This window comes from Topomyia yanbarensis, chromosome 2, assembly GCF_030247195.1.
Source record: "Topomyia yanbarensis strain Yona2022 chromosome 2, ASM3024719v1, whole genome shotgun sequence".
NCBI lineage: Eukaryota > Metazoa > Arthropoda > Insecta > Diptera > Culicidae > Topomyia > Topomyia yanbarensis.
The window spans coordinates 157,283,703-157,309,114 of NC_080671.1; the positions used below are offsets into that span (position 1 = coordinate 157,283,703).

The window sequence follows — 25,412 nt, forward strand, 5'->3', positions numbered from 1 at the left end:
AGGGTAGTCTTGGGTATTGCTCCTTTGTTCTTATTCCATGTTCAGGCGGCTTGTTGCTTAGGGCAGGTAATAATTGCGACCATTGAACGACTCCCATTGCTGGGCTGGATTACCTGCTGCGGTAGTGCGTTCATCTGAACTATGGGATTAGGTTGAGCGGCATTCTCCAGTCATCTTATCATCTCCGGTTTAACTGATTTCGCCGAATGGTTCGCATTATTCGTGTCCGTATCCCCAACATGGGTTGAACTACCCTTTGTCCGTCGTCTCTGGGAACAGTCTTTTGACTGTCGACTCGCCGTTCCTCAGATCAATACAGAATTTTGTAAATTTGTTAGCGTTAAAAAGGCGAAGTTTCCAATTCTGTTAATATATTTGCGAAGATTACAAAATTCCTGCGATAGTACATAAAATGTATCAGTTTGAGGTTATCCGACATTAAGTGCATACCTACTGTAGTGCTTTCCTCGCTATCGCACAATATAACTTGTTTACCGTGTGTATATATAGCCGAAGAGATCCTAATAAACGAGTTTCTTTAATAATTTTGATTTAGGTTAAGTACTATTCCCCATTTCTCACCTAATATATTTAGTTAGTAGCAAGTTTAAATCCTACATATGTTCTCCAACCACTTATTTTGTGGCAATTCCTATGACTAATAATGTGTATTTAGGTTTAATTCAATAGATATTAAGTTCACTGTATAATTCTCTTTCCGTTTAGTTAAGCAGAATAAACAAGGTAGAAATAAGTAGATAATATAATTTTACTTTGGAGCAATAAATTTAGCGGTAATTAATTGGTCTTTTGTCTTCACGTTCTTCCTCGCTTAATGTACGTTCGTTTTGACCTTCCATGGGTGCAGCCAAAGCTCACCTCGGTCGATTTAACCAGGGGTATGCAGGGTGACACAGACATTAGCTTACTGGTAGGCGTTGCGTCGCCACTGCCGCAGGTAGGTAGGTTGTAGGTTTTATATCGGCGTCTCTCTTCGATATACTGAATACCATCATTTCAATACCATCATCTTTTTGTTCACTCTAGCTAATCCCAGACATTGTTGAGTTTTCGCACATTGTTAAGCTTTAATAAATCCAAAAATGTAAGTTTTGTGCACTTTTCCGCTTCTCCAGAGAGAAAAAAAAGCGGTAACTAAAATGATACAGAGAGGAAAAATATGAGTATTATGAATAAATATATTTTGGCCACTCAGTATTGTTCAACAGATATGAAACAGGAACATACTTAGTCATCTTTTGTGATAGAAGAATATATTAAAGTTTAGTGGCCCGAAGCAGTTGGTGAATTACGACTATATAAACTAATCCCTCACAGTGATTGCCATCGGCTCAGGCACTTTTGCGCGTCATGCATTCACTGACTCAGAATCGAAATATGCCTCGACCAAACTGATACAACGCCCCATTCCCCTTACTGACCAAAAACACAGGGATTTCTCATTAAATAGCCAGAAGCAAAAAATATATCTCTTAATATTTGTTTTATATCGATAGCTAAAGAAATGTTACTTCCTAATATATTAATTATATTAATATAATTATATATTTCGTACTCTGTTGCTCAACCGTTCTATAGGTTCCATTTGTTTTGCATCTGTTCTCTTTGTATGTTTTCATTAGTGATATTTTGTGTGCTGTATGCCAAAGACGAATTAACTTTTACTTTTGTTCCGGCGTGCTGGGCTTCCCGTACACTTTGGGCCACTTCACACTAGATCACTGTAAACAAAAAAGTGGTATCGGGGGAACATGGCATATTTGCTAGTAATGATACTACTTTATGTATGTTATTTCATTCACAGCATGAAACAACATTGCATTGAGCGAACTAAATAACGGTACTGGGTGGGGGCATTATATAAAATACAATTATAACTAATACGCTAAATCTAGAGAATATAAAAAATCACAAAAACGCAGCGGCCTCTTTGAGAATCTCTGAACTGTTGCAAAAATTAACGCGGAAAAACTCTCTACTCAGACGAAAGCTTTCTTCACGAAAGCACGAATTTAAAAGAAACACATTTGCACTCGCAAACTGAACTGCTTCTATGTATGTAAGTCATAGAGTTTTGGTAGACAGAAATAGGATGCTAAAATGCTTCAATTTATCACATTGATTCTTGTAATGGGGGGGTTATAACTATTCCAGAAGATGCCTAACCGAACGGGAAACAGGATGTGCCAGGAGGATCAATCTGGACGACTGGCACCTTTTCTACTGGTTTGAAGCTATTTTTTAATGTTTATCGTTCCCTTGAAATGTTTCTTTGCATTTCCTCTCTTGGTTAATGATTTGCAGTTTTGTTTCGACTCTCGGAACAGAAAACTCCACAATTAGGTATAATAAAAAACCAGGTTACGGTAGTGTTTGTTGTTTTTCTTGTGTGCAGCATGCTTGTAATGCTATATTAATCAGTCTCAAAATATAAAGTAACTTAATCTCAAGACGGTCCGGTTGCGGCAGATTCCGCCAGGGATAGCCGGCTAGTGCTGCTCGTATCTCGCTTAATGTAGAATAAAATGTACGGTTTGCATTCAGCCACCGCCGCGCTGCTAACCTCCTTTACCGAATGGTCGTTAAAATGCATCCACACACCATTGTTAATCGCGTACGAGGTATAGTGACCGCAACTGGAACTACGAAAGCGGAATGGTTTTAACTTAAGTATTGGATACCAGTGGTGCAACCGAAACTTACCCATTTCCATGATGCACTATAACGGCTGCCAGATCGTACACGTTGCAGCTGGAATTCGAACGCCTCGTTTCTGGACCATTGTTCAAAACAAATTGGGACATGTCTAGTGCTTTGATGGGAAACGATAATCGTAGGTCGATTTTGGTTCTGAAAATGATTTTTTGTTCATTGTTTTTTGCTTTTATTCTACATGATTTTGTAGTAGCTACAAACATGAATGTTTTAACATGTCTGATTATTCTAAGGTTTTTAAATTTCCGTAATTAGTTACAGTAAGATAGACTCGACGATCGGATACAAAATTCTCCCTTATAGTGAACCAGACCTGTTTGGTCCATATTAGAGATACAAAACTATGCACATAGTAAAACGTACCTGTAAAAGTTGTTCCATCTAAATCGTTTGATGTGTAAACACAAAACATTAGGCAGTCTCCGAATCCAAAACCGTTTCGTTGACTTCTGTTTGCATTTACACGAATTGCAGTAGTAGAGTTCGGTTTCTGCTAGTTCTTCAACCTGGAAAAATGATTTACTTTTGAGAGATTCTTCCAGCTTAATTTTCTACAGACCTCTGTGAAGCTAGACAAGCAGTCTGAAATGTGGCATGTCGGTGCACTCCCACTCTTATCTTTTTCATTATCCTCAGGAGGATCCTTATTGTAAAACTTTTCCGGAATGTCCAGCGATAGATCGAGGAATGGATCATGCTTTTTGCTCTCCATACCACATATAAGACAGCGTACCTCACTCTGCAGTACACCACCGAACACGTTTGTCACAATTGAATTTCGTCCCTTAGCTTGCAGATGACTCAGTGCGGGTACATTGTACGGATTGGTTTTCGTTTCACCAGATTTTTGAGTTGGAGTAGTGGAGATTTCCACCGGAATCGAGACCTGCTGAAGCTCGGTATGCAATCGATCCAACATGTATCGCAGGAACTCGTGTGCGTCATGCTGTCGATGACCCCGAAACTGAGGTACCACTTTCCAAATAACCAGAAATAGACATTCCGGCGAAATCGCTCCTTTTGAACCGTCCCCACCCTGGCTAAGATTTAGAAGAACCTAGCAAACAAAACATCATCTATAGCTGATTTGTCAGAGAAATTGTAAAAGCAATTTTTAACTAACCTTTCGCAGCTCTTCCACCACGAAAACATCATCCAGATTCTCTTTCATGCTACGCGAATGATACGCCTTCTGCTTGTGTTTAGCCGTTTCCAATGAGGGCATCGCGTTGAAATAACAGCTAAACTCCTGAATGTTGCTGAGTGATTGCAATACTGAATTCATAAAACACGTGTTGCCCAGATTCCTCAAGCCAACGACGCGCCGCATCGACTTCCGCTTGGCACTGCCTGCTCCGTTCTCGTTGTTACTATCGGTGGAGATCGTTCGTTTGCGGGGACGCAGCTTCCGTGCAGTGGACGAGGACGATGACACCATGGAAGGTGCAGCCGGTTCCTCCCAACCCGAGTCGCTCGACGATGACGTACTGCTGGCAGTTTCCTGGGCCGATTTGGACGAACTGATTTCCTCCATCGTCGATGAAGTCTCCGACACGCTGTCTGCATCGCCATCCTTCAACTCTTGGCGAATTTCCTCCAGCACGTTTTCGGTTGTGTCGTTTACCACAAACTCGTCACACTTGTAACTGAAAAGAGGTTTTGAGAAAAACGCGTTTGAAGTTTTTAGTACGCTTGGGATTTACCTAAGAAACGATCGGACAGAAATGAAAATATAAACAATTATGTATTCTGTTCGCCTTTCATTTTCTGGTGTATCATTTTAATCTCATAACAAAATTTACAAATCTTGAAAATTCTACGGTGGGGTATAAAAAAAATAGTAAAAGGATTGAGAATATACCATTTTAGCTGAACCCGCAAAATTTGAAACAACTGTCAGACAAAATATAAGGAATATGGTTAAGGAATCAGACGCTCATGAATTGACAGGTTATGGATTTTTCCATCCCTTCACTACCCGCGGTGCGAAAATTGAAAAGTATTTGTTACTATTTTTTTGGTATCCATTTAAAGTATTGACATCTCACTCATTGGGGTGCTTTTTAATCCCCCCTCGATTCCTTTAAGTCCTCATTTTGGTTCAGGCCAAAAAGTCGTTCGAAAGCTGTTCATATAATGATCAATTTAAATTAATTTTTGTAACATCGCAGAATCGAGTAGGTTGAATCTATAAAAAATGACAGTTTCGCAATCTTGTCGCTATGTTCTTTTTTCGTTATTTTTTCGTTATTTTTTGAAAACTTCCAGTAATAACCACAGTAACCACTTAAGATTAACAAATTTAAAAAAAAAATCAAGCAAGTTTTCATGTTCTAAAAGAGGTAAAATCTCCTAGAACAGAGTCTGACAACAAATCGAAAACTAAACTTGATGTTCGGCAAATGATTACTCAGGTTGTTGTCGTTTTGGTCGTTTTAACGGTTAAAAGATCAAAATAGAGAGCAGCAAAATTGTCCTATGACATCAAACAGAAAACTAACTCTGCTATCAGTGAGAGTAAATTGAAAGCTCATTGAGATGTTAACATTCGTGATATTCAAGAAATGAATATTTTCTTTTGATACGTCGAAATATAAATTTACATTGGCAACAATTCTGGGATTCGAATAAAATGGGGCGTTTATGTCACTCTATTTTACCAAATATCAGTCGTAAACCTTGGTTTTATAAACTAAACGTAGGAAGATTATTTATACAAACTTTTTCTCGTATAATGTCAAACTATTATTTATGCAGAAGTCACCTTTATCGCATTAATATTATTGAAACAATTCTATGCGAATGCTCAGAATCTTATGAAGATATTGATCACATAATTTTACGTTGTCCTCGATATTCTGAAACTAGACACCATTTTCTTTCTTCTCTGTCTTCTACTGGGAGACCTATTTTTCACTCTATAAGAGATGTATTAAGTAATAGCTGTACTTAGCTATCCTTAAAATTATATTTGAATTTCTTTGAAAATCAAATATCAAACTTTGATTCTTCATACATTCTAATGTCTTTACAGGTACGCAATGGATAACCGACGATGACTGAATCAAGATGAAGCACAGCTCCGTTATGGTTTAATTTTTAACCGAGGGAGCTAAAATAGTTTAAGAATTTATTGTGTATACATATTTTGGAAAAGATAAGTAGGTTTTTTATGCCTGTTTGAGAAGAGATTGAAACGAAATTTCACTCAAAGGGGCTTTGCCCTACCTCTAAAAAAATTAAAAAGTAATAATAAATACGAGATGTTAACATTTTTTTGACAACAAAATATGTAGTCACTTTGATGTTTAACCAAAGAAATATAAACATAGAAAATTCTTCTAAGAAACAAGGATAGCAAAATGAGGTCAATATCATAATTAAAAAAATCTAAAGCTGCAAAATAAAATTTCAATTTGATGCTATTATCAAACTATGATTTCTATTTGTTGTAATTTTGATGTTCGACTTTGCTCGGATAGTTAGCAGGTCTTCTCAAAATAAGTTTGGACGGCAAGGTATGACTATTTTTTTTATTTTCCGGGAAGTGGTTGTCCGGGAAATGGTACATTCCGGGAAATGGTACACCACCAGGGTCTGTATTGTGAAACCTCAATTGAACGAAAAATGCGAATTCACCTTACTTTCTTATATTAAAGATGCAAAATATGCAAACATTATGATTTCAGTTTTGTTTTAAGTTTTGCGTTGGATTTTAAAAATAAAGAAGGGGTATGAGGATATGCCTAGGGACCAACGAAGAATATATTAACAGCGGTGATTGAAAAAGAAAGAAAAAAAATGTTCCAACTGTGTTAATGTTCCCATTGTGTCAACTTAAACACGCCAAGGGGCTGATAAAAACTGGTGCTCCATCATCATGTTCACGCGAAGAGCCCATCTGATCCAGTTAATTTACCAATTGTTCGACTCGTACATTTCACGGTACTCCTCTCACCCTTTACAATCTCAGTCATCATGGATTCGGCACTAACGTCCAAACCACGCACTTCATCCATTGTAGATGTAGATTAGCTGAAGTTAATCTTTCGGATAGCTGCTGTTCGCAATACGTACTACCAGAACGTGGTTGACAGAATCGAGGTGTCAAACGCCGGGTCATACGCTTTGCACTTCGACATCTTCCGTGGCGAAACACATTTCAACTGCAGAGCAACGACTTACTATCCACCAGAGCGGATTGCTCTGTCACCCTTGAACGCCTAGATCCTCAAGCACGTATTCGACCTCTACGTAGTAACTCACTCCTACGACTACCATTCAGGAGAGCGACGCTGTTGGACTTATTTTGTAGTATTCGATTTCGACACCTGACAAAGTATACGGTTAAAGCAAACTTTTATATGTCCTTAAATGTAACAAGTCATTACGTAAATGTACCTAGTCTAATAGCATTTTCGTTTTTTTTTCTGGTGGTACAACGGTGTAATGCAGAGATGGACTGATTATACACTCAAGTTTGAAGGAGTGTAGCACCGACTTCACCGATGTAGTGTACTGTTAAAAACGAAAATGCCATAAGTGAGCACCATTGAAATTAAACGACCTGTTGATGTATTTACAAATAAACAAATAAACAAGCAGTATACTACTCTTCGATATGTAATTATTTTCAGCCATTGAAAAAAGCAACGCAACAATAGTAGCTTGTCTTCAGATTTTTAGCAGGGCTTAGTAGAGAAAATTAACATCCTATCATGCGCCACTTTTTTTTAGCACACCTCAAACATATTTTTTCATAAGACTATTAAAATCAAGAAACACGAAAAACCTGTTTTGCCTTTCTCAATAGAAAGGTATTGCAATTGCTCTGAAAACCGACATTTTAACGGAGGCCCGGAGGGCCGAGTGACATATACCATTCGATTCAGTTCGTCGAGTTCGGCAAATGTGTGTGTGTGTATGTATGTGTGTGTGTATGTATGTGTGTGTATGTGCGTCTGTGTGTGTGTACGCGAACACAATCTCACTCACTTTTCTCAGAGATGGATGAACCGATTTTTACAAACTTAGTCCCAAATGAAAGGTGCAACGTTCCCATAGGCTGCTATTGAATTTCTAATGGATCCGACTTCCGGTTCCGGAATTACAGGGTGATAAGTACGAACACGCAGAAAATGTCGATTTTAATAAATTCTGCAATGAATGTATAAAGGTGAAAATTTTTCCAAAATATGACCACAACTGCTTCGATTTGTAGTATTAGGTCACTAACATCCATTCAAAGTCTATTTGGCCACATTGGCCACCATCCTCGGTTCCGGAAGCCCCGGCGGAAGTATCTAAATTCAGAATAACAGTCACATCGGTTTCTCGGAGATGGCTAGACCGATTCGACTAAACTTGGCCTCAAATGAAAGGTATTGCGTCCCCGTAAATGGCTATTTAATTTCATCCCGATCCGACTTCCGGTTCCGGAGTTACAGGTTGTGGCGTGCGATCACATAGCAAATTGTGATTCAAACCGATACTCCGATGAAAGCAAAAAAGGTAAAAATTTCGCTAAAATGTCTCTCAAACAACTTAAATTTGCTGTTCTAGGTCACCGACGGCCAACCAAACTTTCGTTGACTACATTAACCACCATAGACGGTTCCGGAAGTGTCCGGGAAAAGCGGCCATCTTTCAAAATTTACGAACTCACATCAGTTTCCCGGAAATGGTTGGGCCATTTTTCACAAACTTAGTCCCAAATGATAGCTATAATATCCCCATAGATGTCTATAAAATTTCGTACGGATCGCTTATATGGTTCCGGAAATATAGACTAAACCGTCCGGTCACATATGAAATTCCCATATAAGCCGGAACTCAAATTTTTTTTCAAAGGGGGGACCACATGAAATTTCAGAAATCGAATTCGTATTTTTGATGCCATACATCTTTAAAATGCATGAAACGTCGAGATTTTATGTTATCTCGAAAAAATTTTTTTTATAAAAATCGACTTTTTGGGACTTTGCCGATTTCGCACCTTTTTGCCTTTCTCAATAGAAAGGTATTGCAATTGCTCTGAAAACCGAGTTTTTAACGGAGGCCCGGAGGGCCGAGTGACATATACCATTCGATTCAGTTCGTCGAGTTCGGCAAATGTCTGTGTGTGTGTATGTATGTGTGTATGTATGTATGTGTGTATGTGTGTGTGTATGTGACCAAAAATGTCACTCATTTTTCTCAGAGATGGCTGAACCGATTTTGACAAACTTAGTCTTAAATGAAAGGTGCAACGTTCCCATAGGCTGCTATTGAATTTCTAATGGATCCGACTTCCGGTTCCGGAATTACAGGGTGATAAGTGCGAACACGCAGAAAATGTCGATTTTAATAAATTCTGCAATGAATGTATAAAGGTGAAAATTTTTCCAAAATATGACCACAACTGCTTCGATTTGTAGTATTAGGTCACTAGCATCCATTCAAAGTCTATTTGGCCACATTGGCCACCATTCTCGGTTCCGGAAGCCCCGGCGGAAGTATCTAAATTCAGAATAACAGTCACATCGGTTTCTCGGAGATGGCTAGACCGATTCGACTAAACTTGGCCTCAAATGAAAGGTATTGCGTCCCCGTAAATGGCTATTTAATTTCATCCCGATCCGACTTCCGGTTCCGGAGTTACAGGTTGTGGCGTGCGATCACATAGCAAATTGTGATTCAAACCGATACTCCGATGAAAGCAAAAAAGGTAAAAATTTCGCTAAAATGTCTCTCAAACAACTTAAATTTGCTGTTCTAGGTCACCGACGGCCAACCAAACTTTCGTTGACTACATTAACCACCATAGACGGTTCCGGAAGTGTCCGGGAAAAGCGGCCATCTTTCAAAATTTACGAACTCACATCAGTTTCCCGGAAATGGTTGGGCCATTTTTCACAAACTTAGTCCCAAATGATAGCTATAATATCCCCATAGATGTCTATAAAATTTCGTACGGATCGCTTATATGGTTCCGGAAATATAGACTAAACCGTCCGGTCACATATGAAATTCCCATATAAGCCGGAACTCAAATTTTTTTTCAAAGGGGGGACCACATGAAATTTCAGAAATCGAATTCGTATTTTTGATGCCATACATCTTTAAAATGCATGAAACGTCGAGATTTTATGTTATCTCGAAAAAATTTTTTTTATAAAAATCGACTTTTTGGGACTTTGCCGATTTCGCACCTTTTTGCCTTTCTCAATAGAAAGGTATTGCAATTGCTCTGAAAACCGAGTTTTTAACGGAGGCCCGGAGGGCCGAGTGACATATACCATTCGATTCAGTTCGTCGAGTTCGGCAAATGTCTGTGTGTGTGTATGTATGTGTGTATGTATGTATGTGTGTATGTGTGTGTGTATGTGACCAAAAATGTCACTCATTTTTCTCAGAGATGGCTGAACCGATTTTGACAAACTTAGTCTTAAATGAAAGGTGCAACGTTCCCATAGGCTGCTATTGAATTTCTAATGGATCCGACTTCCGGTTCCGGAATTACAGGGTGATAAGTGCGAACACGCAGAAAATGTCGATTTTAATAAATTCTGCAATGAATGTATAAAGGTGAAAATTTTTCCAAAATATGACCACAACTGCTTCGATTTGTAGTATTAGGTCACTAGCATCCATTCAAAGTCTATTTGGCCACATTGGCCACCATTCTCGGTTCCGGAAGCCCCGGCGGAAGTATCTAAATTCAGAATAACAGTCACATCGGTTTCTCGGAGATGGCTAGACCGATTCGATCAAACTTAGTCTCAAATGAAAGGTATTACGTCCCCGTAAATGGCTATTTAATTTCATCCTGACCCGACTTCCGGTTCCGGAGTTACAGGTTGTGGCGTGCGATCACATAGCAAATTGTGATTCAAACCGATACTCCGATGAAAGCAAAAAAGGTAAAAATTTCGCTAAAATGTCTCTCAAACAACTTAAATTTGCTGTTCTAGGTCACCGACGGCCAACCAAACTTTCGTTGACTACATTGACCACCATAGAAGGTTCCGGAAGTGTCCGGGAAAAGCGGCCATCTTTCAAAATTTACGAACTCACATCAGTTTCCCGGAAATGGTTGGGCCAATTTTCACAAACTTAGTCCCAAATGATAGCTATAATATCCCCATAGATGTCTATAAAATTTCGTACGGATCGCTCATATGGTTCCGGAAATATAGACTAAACCGTCCGGTCACATATGAAATTCCCATATAAGCCGGAACTCAAATTTTTTTTCAAAGGGGGGACCTCATGAAATTTCAGAAATCGAATTCGTATTTTTGATGCCAAACATCTTTAAAATGCATGAAACGTCGAGATTTTATGTTATCTCGAAAATTTTTTTTTTTATAAAAATCGACTTTTTGGGACTTTGCCGATTTCGCACCTTTTTACATTTCTTATAAAAGAAATGTATAGAATTCGCTCAAACTTTCAAGATTTTTTCCGAGGCCCGGAGGGCCGAGTCTTATATACCAATCGACTCAGCTCGACGATTTGGGACAATGTCTGTGTGTGTGTGTGTGTGTGTGTCTGTGTGTGTGTGTGTATGTAACGGACAAATTCTCATTCGTGTTTCTCAGCAATGGCTGAACCGATCTTATCCAAACCAATTTTAAATGAAAGAACTAAAAAACAGTATGAACGCTAAATTAATTTGTTTTTGATTCTGATGTTTAGTTTCCAAGATATGAATGTTTGAATGCGTAAAAATGGCGTTTTTTGCAGTTTTTTTAAATTATCTGCCGAAATTGACAATATAGATTAACAATTTATATGTTTTTAGACAGTTTTAACGAATACCTTTCGAACAAGCTATAGATTATTGAAATCGGACTATTATCAAAAGAGATATTTAACATTAAATGCGGACGAAAGATTTTTATCATTTCCCATTGCCAGAAATATGACCAAAAACATGTAATCTATTATTAACGCCAAAACGGCTTATTTTAGGTCAATAGTATCTTCGGAGAATTTAATGGAGGAAATATGCCCTTTCTTTTGGTATTGTGCTTTTGCTGATTAATCCCCCTATGAGTGAGATATTTTCAAAATTTTTCTTGGAAGTGATTATATCGAAATGATGCCTTCTACAAATTTGTAGCTCTTACTTTTGCGAATAACTTTACTGAAGACTTCAAATAACTATTTTGAATACTTTAAAAGTTATGGCTTGTTGTTTGTTGATTACTCTTTGTCGCCTATTTATTGTTCAATATAGAAATAATCCATTGAAATAAGCCAAACATTATTTCGACAAATCGAATTTTGTATTTCATTTTTCTATCTACAACCGCTAGGAATAATCACCGAACACTTCCAAGTTGTCTGGAAGGAACTTGATAACTTATCAGTGCAAAAATGTTCATTTGTGCGAACCTTCTGACTGCAATTTTTCTAATGACCATCGGATCGATCTGAAACATATCGGAAAATGAAAAGCGAAATAAATAACTCCAAGCAACGGCGTAGCCCAGAGAAGTTTTTGGGGTTTAACACCATACAACGCCACCAACCCCCCCCCCCCCACCACACCCAAAAAAATATTGGATTGAAGTTGAAAATTTATTGATGCAGACTGATTTAATTCGATATTACAATAACAATTATCTGATCCGTAGATTGATAACCTGTTGTTGTAAACATCATGAGGACTTTTGATAAATTGTCGGAATGGGGTCCTGATATGTAACTGATCTATTGGTCTTGATTTCACAGTTGTCTAATAGCATCAATATCAAATTCCTGCCTGAAAACATTCCAATAGAAAATTACAGAGTTCTGTAATCAATCATAGTCCTCAGATTTATTTTCAAATTGATCTCGTTTTTGTAGAGATGTACTGTAATAAGGGTCTTTATTTAATTGGAAGAGAAGTTAAAATTGATTTAATGTCTATGAAACATAGAACTGCTCACCAAAAAAATGCATAATTTTCAACATTTGCTAAAAATGTTCTTGCCTTTCTCATTCACTCTAAAATTCGTCAATCCAATCCCGACCCGGAGGGCCGAGTGTCATATGCCAATCGACTGAGTTCGTCGAGATCGGAAAATGTCTGTGTGTATGTGGAAAAAATTTGACCTCTGTTTCTCAGAGATGGCTGGACCGATTTGCACAAAGTTAGTCTCAAATGAAAGGTACAACCTTCCCATCGGCTGCTATTGAATTTTTTATTGATTGGACTTCCGGTTCCGGAGTTACGAGTTGAAAAGTGCAATCACACAGCAAATTCCCATATAAACTGAAATGAAAAATTTTCAAAATCAAATTTGTATTTTTGATACCAAATGACTTTAAAATGCATGAAACATTGAGATGTTTGACAAAAATTGACTTTTTTTGGACTTTGGTACATTTTTGTCTTTCTCATATAGAAAGGTTATGCAATCACTCTAAAAATCGTCAATCATACCGGCCCGGAGGGAGTGGGCAGTAAGGGGTTGCTACTTTAAAATTAAAACTAGTTTAAAATTTCTTAACAAGTTGAAAATTTTCGGCAGGATCTGGACCTCCCGGATCTTTCTCCATGATCCGCCGCTGGTTTCAAGCGATGTTGCAGTATCACATATTATCTCAAGATCGTGGCTGTCGATCCATTGTATGTATGTGCAAATCGTACTGAACATGTAATATTCATTTCCACCATTGTACTGAACATAACCAGCCATGGAATCGTAGTCTGGACAAATGAGACAAGCACAATTGCACCACTAGGTGGACTAAGACAGATTTTTTTTGGGAATGCGTCGAATTGAGACGAAAACGTAATATGATTAATAACGAGGATAACACTTTACGAATGTAGAGAGAAATTTATGAAAAATGACGATTTCCATTCGATACTAGCAGGTTCTGATCGATTTTGATGAGCATTTGATTTTTGTTGTATGACCAATTATATGTATAGGTCAAATGTTTAAAATCAGTAATTTAAGGTCAAGATAGCATCATTTTGAAACCGCCAACTTCGGAGGCTTAGTATCTTCGATGAGTTTTACAAACGTTAAATAGCGCATCATTTGATAAAATAATTTTGACGGTATATCGTCCAAGAAGTATTTATGGTGATTTTTCTCAGGTTAATATTCATGACTACAATAAAGTCTCAACAAATTCGCTAGACACGAACTCTGTTACTATTTCTGAAAAATTAATTCTGCATAATTTTAAAAGTTCAAGAATTACGGTTTCGGAATTATACCGTTTGGACAGTATGATCGATTTTCACCAAACCCCCACCAAACCGAATTTCTGGCTACGCTGCTGACTTCAAGTAAGTAGAAACAAAGTCGTTCTACACTCGTTCACAAGAAACTTCTTCGAATGCTGAATATCTATTATAATACATTGAAACCCTGATTTTATCAGCCAAATATGAACATATGTTTGATGGGCTCTAGCAGACGAACAAGACAGAATTCGAGTAAATCCTTTCTTGAGCATGTTTTCCTTATCATGAAGATGGAAATATGCAAAAATAAAAAGTTCATCATAATCAGAAATAGTTATCAGACTACATCAAGAATATTTTAACAGTATTTTAACAGCTTCAGTTTATTATAAAGAAAAAAAAATTGCCCGATTTAGTCAATGTCCCCATTTTGTCAGCCTAAAATACACCATGAGACTGATAAAAATGGATCTTTATTGTATGTATTATTCACTGTGTTTCACATTAATAGGTACATTTCATTTTTGGGGATTTCTTATTGAATCGAGCTACAACATTTGTTTGTTTTTATTTGTTCTTTGGCATTAGGATTAGCGATAATAATTCAAATCAAGGATACTACTGGGAAGTCACCTTTAGAAAAAGTCGATGTCGAAGTAAAATTTGGAACTATGTACGCATGCACTTCAAAGATAGCGTGATATCCGGAGCTGCGATTTCATTTCAACCCTTTTTTGTGAAAATGGCGATACTTACAAATGTAAACATAAGGCTTTTTTCATACATGCGAATGAGGGCTTTGAAACGCAACCAATTAACCTAAAAATTTGGATTCTACGATATTGCTTTCTTAAACTACAGCAAAAAATACAACGGGCGAAACTGTCATTTTCGTATTTTTTAGGATTATCAAGCTGATACCAGCTGTAAATAGTAACAATGATCGCTATTGAAAAAAACCCGGACGAAATCGGTGGTGTAGAACGGTAGTTATTGTAAAAAACGTAAGAACGATACTTCAATGCTGATAGGTGGGACCGAAAAGGTAAACAATCGCCAAAGGGGCGATACTATAATTTTGTAAATTTCAATAGCAAAAACAAATTTTAATTTAATAATTTCAAATACTTTATGAAGTTTTGGGTTTCGATCACTGAATCATGCAATCTAGGATATAAAAAACACAATAGTTTTTAAATAGGAAATAAAAGTCTGGAAATATTCACTGTTGATTTTCTTTGAATGGTGTCCTTTAGGAAAATTCAGTTTTCCCACCACAATTTAGATATTTTATTAACAGAGCATTAACAATAATTCGTAGCTATGTCTATTTTATGGGCCATTTTTTCGCTTCCCATTGATTTGATTTGAGATTTGTAGCGCTGATGTTGTCCTATGCTGATTTGAGCGATTCTCTGAGTCCTGCCACTTTCCCATGTAGTATGTGTTATCAAAAACATCGCGAAGCATCAATTTCTAAATGTTCTCAAACGATATAATATCCGAAGAGAGTGATAAGAGTTATAAGAAATGTCTCATCACACTGTTAGGTGGATTAAAAGCGTTTTTCAGTTCAATATTACCGTGGCTGTTTTTTCTTTTTCAAAATTTTAGAACTCGAATAATGATTTATTTTCCTGTATATAGTTGTGATGTGATGTATAATAATAAAATGTAATATATGCATTTAAAAGTTTTTAATGAATATAAACAACGCACACATTCTCGTGATTCATGATTGAGAAAGGCACAATTGCACCGCTAGGTGGATTAAAATAGGTTTTTTATCACTACTTCGGATACTCTACAATTTTGCCACAATATTTGCAACCCTCGAATTGGGGAGCACGTCGTTTGGCATAAGTTCGTTTGGCATAAGTTCATTTGGTATAAGTTCATTTGGCATAACAGCAGGTGACACATGCTTTCGTTTGGCATAATGTTCATTTGGCATAATGGTCATTTGGCATAATGGTCATTTGGCATAATGGACATTTGGCATAATGGTCGTTTGGCACAATGGTCATTTGGCATAATGGTCGTTTGGCATAATTTGAAATATCCATTGAAATCTCTTATATTTAATGTTGACGCCTAATGGGGCTACGCCACATCGCTTTAAGTATGGTAGTAAAACTATATGATAGCCCCTATGTTCGAGTAACTCGAGCAAATGAGTGAGTTGCGGGTGAGAGGTAGCCACTTCTGACGGCGGGCGATGACCACCTCGGCCCCTTGGTCTCGGTTATGCGATATTTCCAAGGGCTATTTGGTATATTGATTCAAAGAACTGCTCATGTTTGAAAGAAGGAATCAACCCCTAAGTTTGAGCAAACGAGTGGATCACCAGTTTACTTGCGAGCGCTATTTGGTATACAAATTCAATTAACTGCTCATGTCTTAAAGAAGGAATCAATCCTTATTTCTGGAAAATATATACGTGTATATTTGTCAGAAGGTTGATTCCTTCTTTCAGTCATGAGCTGTTCTTTAAATTAGCATACCAAATGGCCCTCGCAAGTAAACTGGTGATATACTCGTTTGCCCGTTTTACCCAAAATTAGGAGTTGACTCCTTCTTTCAAAAATGAGCAGCTCTTTTAATCTGCATGTTTAATAAGTTCGCTAGCAAAGTGTTGATTTACTCGTTTGCCCGGATTACTTAAACACAAGGGTTGATTCTTCTTTCAAATATGAGCAGTTATTTGAACCTATATACCAATTAACCCTTTGCATTGTCGCATAACATCGCATCATTGCTGCTCGACCGGCCTATCGCGACAGCTGTGTATTTTCTGCTCTTCGTTTTCGTTGAATAATATACAAGAAGTGTACTGATTCCGTGGAAATAAAGTGATGAGATATAGTTGCCGCCTAAATCTAAAGCTGTGTTATACCAAAGTGCAAATTGAACAGTGGTTTTGCGATTAGTTTACGAATTATTTCGATAAATTTCAAGTACCGAGGTGCCATTGTTCATTGGATACAGCGTCTAATTGTTATTACTCTGAGCAGTGAAGGATGATGTGCAAAAAATGTGATACGGTGATCGACTGCAAAATGGATCTATTCACTATGTGCGAAGGAAGCTGCAGTGGACGGTTTCACGCCAAATGCGTAGGATTAAACGAAACCAATATCAATGCACTTACAAAAAATGTGATATGGCTTTGAGATTCGTGCTTGGATGCTTTCCACAAAACTCTAATTGCTTCACTTTTGGGTCCAACGGAGTCGGAATCACCATCGTCATGCATGGAAAAGGAAATATTGTACATGAAAACCAAAATCGATGAAATTCAGAATAGCATCTCTCAACTAAACCCTCTGGCGAAAGTCTGCGATCGTCACTCAACTCCAGTTTCTTCTGTTAAAAGCCAAAACACATCGAGCGATACTAGTCGAATTATTCCAACTATTATGCCGCGGAGTTTGGAGACAGATGTCGAGTTCTCTCTATACCTGTCTAATATTGAACCACATGTAAGCGAAGCAGAAGTTAGCACTTTAGTATCGAAATGCCTTAGACTTAGTACGAGCGACGCAATGGAGGTGAGGAAACTTTTGCCTGCTTCGAAATCATGCGACACCATAGAATATGCTTCGTTCAGAGTATGCCTTAATAGTAAATGGAAACCTCTTGCACTGCAAACAACTACTTGGCCACATAACATCCGATATCGTGAATTTACAAAGAAGTATAATACAACATGGAGACCTGGACGTTAGAACTCACAATGTAACTGAATTTAGTATGTTTGTTTAGAATGTGAATATTGTTAAATAGGTCTGTCGATATTGTAATGTCTATTTTTCATTCGTTTGTCATGCCATGTAAAGATTGTAAATTTCTGTTTTATTTAAACTGTAAAGGTCTGTTGAATGTAAATAAATTAATTGATGTAACTAGTGTATAAGAAACCACCATTGGGGCCTAGAAGCCTGTTGGTGTAAATACATACAAATACAAATAACTGAAACCAGGGTCCGAAGCGGGATCCGCCGGGTTCCGATGGTGCGTCGGCGGCCCCTCGCGAGCAAACCTGTGATCCACTCGTTGCCCGGATTACTCAAACATAGGGGCTATCAACTAGTTCAAGTCCGACGGAGCGGAGCGATGTCGGACAGCACCGGGTTTAAAGCGATGTGGCGAAGCCACATTAGGCGTCAACGACTAGTAACAGAAAATTCAACGTATTTTTTTAAATTATGCCAAACGACCATTATGCCAAATGACCATTATGCCAAACGACCATTATGCCAATGACCATTATGCCAAATGAACATTATGCCAAACAAACGTATGTGTCACCTACTGTTATGCCAAATGAACATTATGCCAAATGAACTTATGCCAAACGAACTTATGCCAAACGACGTGCTCCCCTCGAATTGCATAAAAGAGATTTTTTCAGTTTTCAGGAATATTTCATAACAATGAAGTTATACCATCGTCAACTTAAATTATCCCTAGCAGCACTGCTCCAACGAAATCCAATCAGCCTAATTCCATTGCTATAACTTTTGTTTTACTGATAAGTGATAATATCAATAACTATCAGGATTGTATAACATTCCCCCAAAAACCATTCCCCAGAAGAAAAAATACCGAAGCTTTTTCCCCAGAAACACATATTCCAGATAGCACTGATTCCCAGAAAACTGATTCCCAGAAGGTACCAAAGCCCAGAAAACTTTCACCCAGAAAGAACCATAACCCAAAAAACTGTTCCGCAGAAAGTACCAAAACCCAGAAAATTATTTTACCGAAAATTTTTTTTCTTCTATTTTCTCACTAAACAATTCGTTACATTTAGATCATGTGTACTTAAAGACTTGTTATAAGTTTGCTATCCACAGTATTTTTTTAATATTTACGCATTGTGCTTAAATTTAAACGCATTAAAAAGATGGAAAGATCTACGGGTGATGATTATATGTAAAATGAAAGCTTTCGATTCCTATTTGATAGAAAAAATATTATAATTGGCTTTGAACTAATTTTTGCATTTAAAACGGCTTGCTCCGCATGAGGCAACAGTGGCGCAATTGCTAATTCCGGTTCTTATAGATGCAAAACCCATTTATTACCTTCGGAGCATGCAACTCTAAGTATATTTGGCCCACTATAGCTGCAAAGGAGCTCAAAAATCAAGGAAAACTCACTTTTTCAGTTGTTTTTAGCAAATTTCTATAATAAAAATTGTGTTACCTTGCGAGTTTAGTGCGAACTACAAAGCAAAAAATAATTAACGGCGGTTGGCATTTTAATCAAGCGTTTAGCTTACTACTGCAACTAGTAGTACACCGCGGCTATTGGAGCACCCACCCTATTGTTTGTTAAATATTTAACTATCGTCGATTTTCGATATTTGCGCCATCGCGCCGCGGAGATATCCCAAAACTCTATAATACATTTGAGTTGCAAACACATGTAATGTTACCTGAAGATCTAGAAACATAAAAAGAGCTCCATTAGGTTAAATACCTAATAGGACATCTCAAATCTCTATCGCTTTGCGTGCCATTGACGGTTAATGATTGAGCACAAAGCTTTGGCTGCCTAGAGCTAAAAACTATTTTTTTTCGATTTCTTGGTACAATGGCAAGCGACGTAGGATTTTGTGAAATGGTGCACTTGTTAATAAAAAAGTGCTGTAAAAGTCATTAAAATCGACGCAAATTTAAAAAAAAAAAACTATGTGATAAAAATATAAAATCCTACGTACGTCGCTGCAGATAGCAATTCTGAATACACTGTGCAAATTTCAAAACGATCCAAAAAGAGTTGTTTGACTTACATTTCCGACCAGCTACAAAGTGGTTTCGAAAAAAAATCGTGTTTAAAGTTTTCAGTACGCTCGGGGTATACATTAAGAGGCGCTTCAGCGACATATCATTTTCAAAACTATTGAAGCACATTTTCAGCCATTGAAATTTTTTCGATTTTTTGAAAATTCTTGTAATGTAACCCCTTAAAAAATCGATATTTTCAACAACAGAGTACTTAGCATCGATCAATAACAACGTTTTCTAGCTTAATACTACTTCATTGATTGCATAGTATCAATTTAATAAAAACTGTTGCATACGGACAGTTTTTAGAAGAAATGAAACATTTTTTTGGTAATGGCTTTCGAATTTCACTTTTGAAGACGAAAACCCCATTAGCCGAAACTTTACTCCCATTAGCCGAAACTTTACTCCCATGTAATTTAAACATCACGTCACAAATGACGTTTCAAGGTCGCAGAGATGTTTGTGTTCGTCGTTTAAAGTTAAATTGAAAGGCCGAAACATGTATCATCAAAATAAAAAAAAATCAAGATCCATTCAGTAGATCTTTCGCAAATTATTCCCAAAAACCACCTCAATTTTAGGCCTCGAGAGTAGAGGACCCCCTTGAAATTTCGATGGCACATGATGCAACAAACATCGAAGAATGTTATAAAAAATCTTTAATATGATAGTTCGAATATGTTTTTCCTATTTTAGCCAACTTTTTGCTCCAGCTATTCCATAGTGTGCTGGAAAGAATGAATCAACCCCTATGTTTTAGAAAACCGGTCAGACGAGTGGATAACAAGTTTCATTCCGAGGGCTATTTGGTATACATATTCAAAGGGTTGCTCATGTTTAAAAGAAGGAGTCAACTCCTATGTTCGAATAAACCGAGCATACGTGTTGATCACAGGTCATGCCCTTATTGATTCATCTGCTACATAAATTGCCATCCACGGGTCAATAAGAACATTGAGCATTGAACGAACGTTCCTGCCCTTAGTACACATGCTCCTTCCAGATAAATCAGAATTTAACTACAAAAAAGCTCTAGAACTGATAAAAACCATAGCAGCCAACAACAATATTATTATTAATCCGTCGATTGTATTGACAGTTTTTGAAACCGCTGAGATAAACGCTATAGCAAGGATTGTTCCAATTCTTTGCCATATGGTTGCTTTTTCCACCTAACGAAACATTGGTGGAAACGGATCCAAAAATTGGGATTATCTGGAATTTATTTGAAAAGCGTGCAAATGCAGATCTCTTGCAGACAAACCCAGGCCTTGGACTTTTTGAAACCTCAAGATGTGCCTGAAGGCTTGGGTATTGTCCGTGCTTCAGCTCCGGAATAAATGTCCCCGTACTTCGATTACATAAAAAAATACGTTTTGGGGAAGCGAAGGGTTGGAAAACACTGCGCACAGGCACAGGCCAGATTTTCCTCTGAATTATGGATCATGCGATACAACACCCTCAATGACATACCCAGAACCTCAAACGCAATAGAAGGGTATCACAACCAATTAAATGCACTCTTAAAAGCTACCAGTGACCTTAAATCTTATGCGGTAGTGAAAGCATTCAAAGAGGAAGAGCAGTTCACGTCGGCGGAATATATGCGATATCTGCAAGGAGATATAATAAACCGGCGTCGCTGCAAAAAAACAGGCAGGAGAGATAAAAAATTAAAAGAAGTTCTAATTGCCGACCAGTTAGATGGTACAACATATTAAAAGATACCATTTTATCAATAGCTCTTATATTACAAAACCAAACCTGAATAATAATACTAATAAATAAGACATCTTCAGTTAAAATACCTCAATTTCTGGGAAATGTTTTTTTCTGGGGTATGAACTTCTGGGTATTTGTTCATTCTGGGTAACGGTTTTCTGGGCAAAAATACTTTCTGGGAAAAGGTTTTCTGGTGATTGGTACTTTCGACGGAATAGTTTTCTGGAGAATGATTCTTTCTGGGAAAAAAACGTCGGTGTTTTAGTTTCTGCGGAATGGTTTTCGGGGGAAAGTCTTACAACCAACTATCAGCGCTAACATTAAAGGTTATTACCTTTAGCCTTAGTTATCAGCCTTACCTATTTTTGTAATCAAATATTGTCGAAAGCAGAAGCAAAGGCTATTTGCAAATGCTTATACTCCCTAAACCCCCTAATTTATGCAATTTGGTGCACAAACCAACTTAAAGTTAAGTCTGATGTTTTGTGTTTTGGATTCTCCTCGTCAGTACCTAACAGCTTACTGAGCCGCCAGGTAGACACTAAATCCAAAAAAGATTGGCGACATTGGCGTGATAGCCATAAAAGTTTCGGTTCACTTTTAGCAACAACCAGTCGTTCGAACGGACGCGTAAGTTGCGTGTCTTTTTTGTATTTAGTGTCTACATAGTGGCCCAGTCAGCTGTTGGGTAGTGTCGAGGAGAATCCTAAACACAAAACATCATACTTAACTTATTTGAAAATGTTTTTGAACAATATGGGCATGAAGAGGTTAAGAAAAGCAAGAAGTCCGCAGTCGTTTCTTATCTAGATACATTAAAACAATGCAAAATGCAGCATAGATGACGGAATTTCAAGATGAGTTGAGTTTTGGCTAAACACGGCAATTCAGATGTCTAGTGCAGTATTGCAAAAGAAATGACATAATTGAGATATGAGTATGATTCATTCTGGACAGGACTGGTGGTATCCAACGGGGAAAAACGATTGGAAATGGTGAGTGAAGCTGGACAGTCATTTAGATTAACGGTTGTTTGGTACATTATATTAATCATTTGCCACAATTCTTATCAAGCGTTCCGCTGCACCATCCAAGGATTTATTCTAGTATCTAGGCAGTCATGCTACATGGCGCTATTACAAAGACGAATTGGACGCTAGTGTAGTTAAGTTTGTTAGGCGCACATGATCATGACTTGAAGATAAAATTATTGATACCAAATTTCCGTTAATCCAAATCCTTCTAAAAATAATGCTAAGTTTCCGTTATGCCAAATGTCTACCTTGTCATATGACCCTATGGCGAATTGCTATGCGGGATGGTCTGCTTATCTGGGTTATTTAAACAAAGCAGTATACTCACCAATAAACCGACAGGTTAATTGTGTTAATGCAGATATTGTGGTTTTGCTTAGACGAATGTTTCAATGCGTGTCCACTTTCGTATCTGCCACAGAGCACTGATCCACACTGTAGGCACATCCAGTTGTCCTTACCCGCACATTCTAAAACAAAAACAAATTTGTTACAATTTCAAATTGTATCAACACTTGAATATATTATATTTGACAGCACTGCCGTAGAAATTGCAAAAAGCATTTATTTAAAGCTCCTCCTGTTACTGTGGGTGTGTTGGTTTGAATTTGATGTTGCTCTAACCACCACACATTTCGAAATCATATGATGGAGTAGAATAAACATAATATAAGAAGTGCGAGAGCACAATGAATAAAGGTAGTGCGCTTCAAATTCATTTGCGACTGAAGTCCTAGTGCTAAGCATGCGTCAGCCAGACTAAGAGGGAACGATAATTCTTTCAAACTTCGATTATTTTTGAACTGATTGGACTTTGCCATTGATAAAGCATATTTACGCGAGCGCATGTATAAAACCAATATTTCATGCAGTGTAAATATAAGGTCACACAACTAAAATTTCAAATGGTATTTTGTCGTGAGGGTTTCTCGGTATGATTATCTTAGAAACATACTAAGCCAGTTGGTGCTAGATTTGATTTACGATCTTGATGGGCTCAATATGCGTAAACTTGCAGTTCCACGTAGGCGTACAAAAGTAACTGGGAAAACGTAACGAAACAAACACATGCTCAATGGGGTTTCTTCATTAAATTACGTCGCTCATAACATAATAATAACCCATTGCTCTGCAACTGATCTATAAAATCATTAAGCTTAAAATTACAGAAGCACATTTCACTTTAGTCATGTAACGTAACTTATGCATAACCTTCACGTATAGAATTTAGTCACTGGGAAACAGAGAGGTGGAAAATTAACAAATTCGATTGTAACTTCCTCGCCCTCATTTATCACATTAAAAATATGATTTGTTTCCAAATTATTTTGTTTTCCTATCGTTGACTTTATACTGCCCATGATCGCATATTTGTCCCATTTTCTATAAGATTCCCTATCTTTATGGGACTGATTTGCAATCATAGGAAGTATAGACTTAGTTCATAATCCAAAAGAACACACGACCGTAAATTAAAAGGTTTCTCGTAAAATTTACGATTGCAGTCAAAATATTACCCCATCAACATAAGAATGTGCACTTTTTGCTTTTTTTACACTGATGTCTCTAGCTAGAACCATTGGTCCAACCCACGAAAAGCTTTCGCTTAGAGTAATTGTACGGCTCCCTTTTATGTTTCCATTTTTCATTATCATTTAGTTTGAAATGATGAAGGCTAGGACGAATTATATATGCATTTTGTGCATACACATAGCTCGTGTCACCAACCCTTATTCTACCAATATAGGACTATTTTGTGTAGTATTTTATTACTATCACAACCCTCAAGAACCAATCTAGGACAGATACGCAGCATTGGTGGTGACGACGTTTCATGACCTCACGCAGTGAGGACAGATTTCGAAAAACATGTTGGCAGCGAGAAAGAAGAGAGAAAAACAAAAGCTACAACAAATTTGACCCTATGATGTAATATCGATTTTTCATTTATTCAACCTGTAAAACTAGGTTCCAAGCAAAAGCGCGACAGCACACCAGAATAACTGATAGGATTGCAAAAAAACAAGGCTACAAGACATTGCCTTCTTTCGAAATAGTCGAGTCAGAGGTAGTTTGAAATGACAGCTTTTGCTAAATTGAACTTTTTCCCTGAGGCATCAATTCCCACTTTTCGCAGAAATGGCTGTGCCGTGCAGCACACACCTCATGTGATATGATTTACCTGAACATTTCCACAATTTTGATATTCCTGCTGGAGAGCTAGCTGGAGGTGTTCCGGTGCCAGGTGTAGCTATAGCTTGAGCAACATTTTCGCACAGAGTTTGCTTTATGTTTTTCACTGAATCCTTTCGTAGAACGACATTATCACTTATATGAGGACAATCCATTTTGATTTCCGTCCCGAGTAGCTATGTATGTGCTATATCCAATTTAAGCTGCACAAATATTCCACCTCCTGCTGGTTTTCAGGAATAAATTACAAGCTGAGTTAATTTTACACTGTTCACTATCCACAGTTTGGATGGATCATCAAAATTGCAGTAAAAAATCTTCGATACTGAAAAATCTTTCCGGAGCTGGTTTCGCACGTTTCCTTGGTTCTACTTCGTTGATTATGCTACAATTTGTGTTACGCTGACTGAAGGCTAGGGCTTTTGCAGTCCAGTATCTCCGTGATGAGCAGAAAAAATCACGAAACAGACATGCACAAAGAAAACGAAAGAAAAAAAACTGCCAGAAAAGTAATGCGCGTTCTACACGAATACATATATGATGAATTTGACAGGTTCAGCATAGAAAAGTGTCATGCGAATGTTGCACTTAACATGGCAGTTAGATGTTGCGCAACATAAAGAAAGTTTTAAAAAGACTGATAATAATAGACTGAGGGAATTATATTATGTGGTTTTTGTTTGAGGCGAAACTGAGTTAGTTCCTAACCCCAACTGCTGTCAAAATGTATGAACTGACAGCGGTTGGGGTTAG

At 37.5% G+C, this 25,412-nt stretch overlaps 1 protein-coding gene across 1 annotated transcript; it reads right to left on the reverse strand.

The window, feature by feature from the left end:
* Positions 1-1,485: 1,485 nt before the first annotated feature.
* LOC131681856 (ubiquitin carboxyl-terminal hydrolase 3-like) lies at positions 1,486-25,163 on the reverse strand. The gene is made up of 7 exons (XM_058962920.1): positions 24,649-25,163; positions 22,795-22,936; positions 3,860-4,382; positions 3,296-3,793; positions 3,100-3,242; positions 2,725-2,871; positions 1,486-2,663 (listed from the first exon to the last, which is right to left on the reverse strand). Exons 1-7 carry the CDS (start codon positions 24,812-24,814, stop codon positions 2,468-2,470), a joined length of 1,815 nt encoding a protein of 604 aa, XP_058818903.1. The 5' UTR covers positions 24,815-25,163; the 3' UTR covers positions 1,486-2,467.
* Between the last annotated feature and the right edge of the window lie 249 nt (positions 25,164-25,412).

What these genes read in the sequence shown, in the direction of transcription:
- LOC131681856 (XM_058962920.1), bottom strand. Translation starts at nt 24,814, where the DNA reads ATGGATTGTCCTCATATAAGTGATAATGTCGTTCTACGAAAGGATTCA. An exon ending in AAAATTGTGGAAATGTTCAG is followed by an intron (nt 22,937 to 24,648) that starts GTAAATCATATC and finishes TTTTTGTTTTAG; the next exon opens with AATGTGCGGGTAAGGACAAC. An exon ending in AGATGGAACAACTTTTACAG is followed by an intron (nt 2,872 to 3,099) that starts GTACGTTTTACT and finishes AATCATTTTCAG; the next exon opens with AACCAAAATCGACCTACGAT.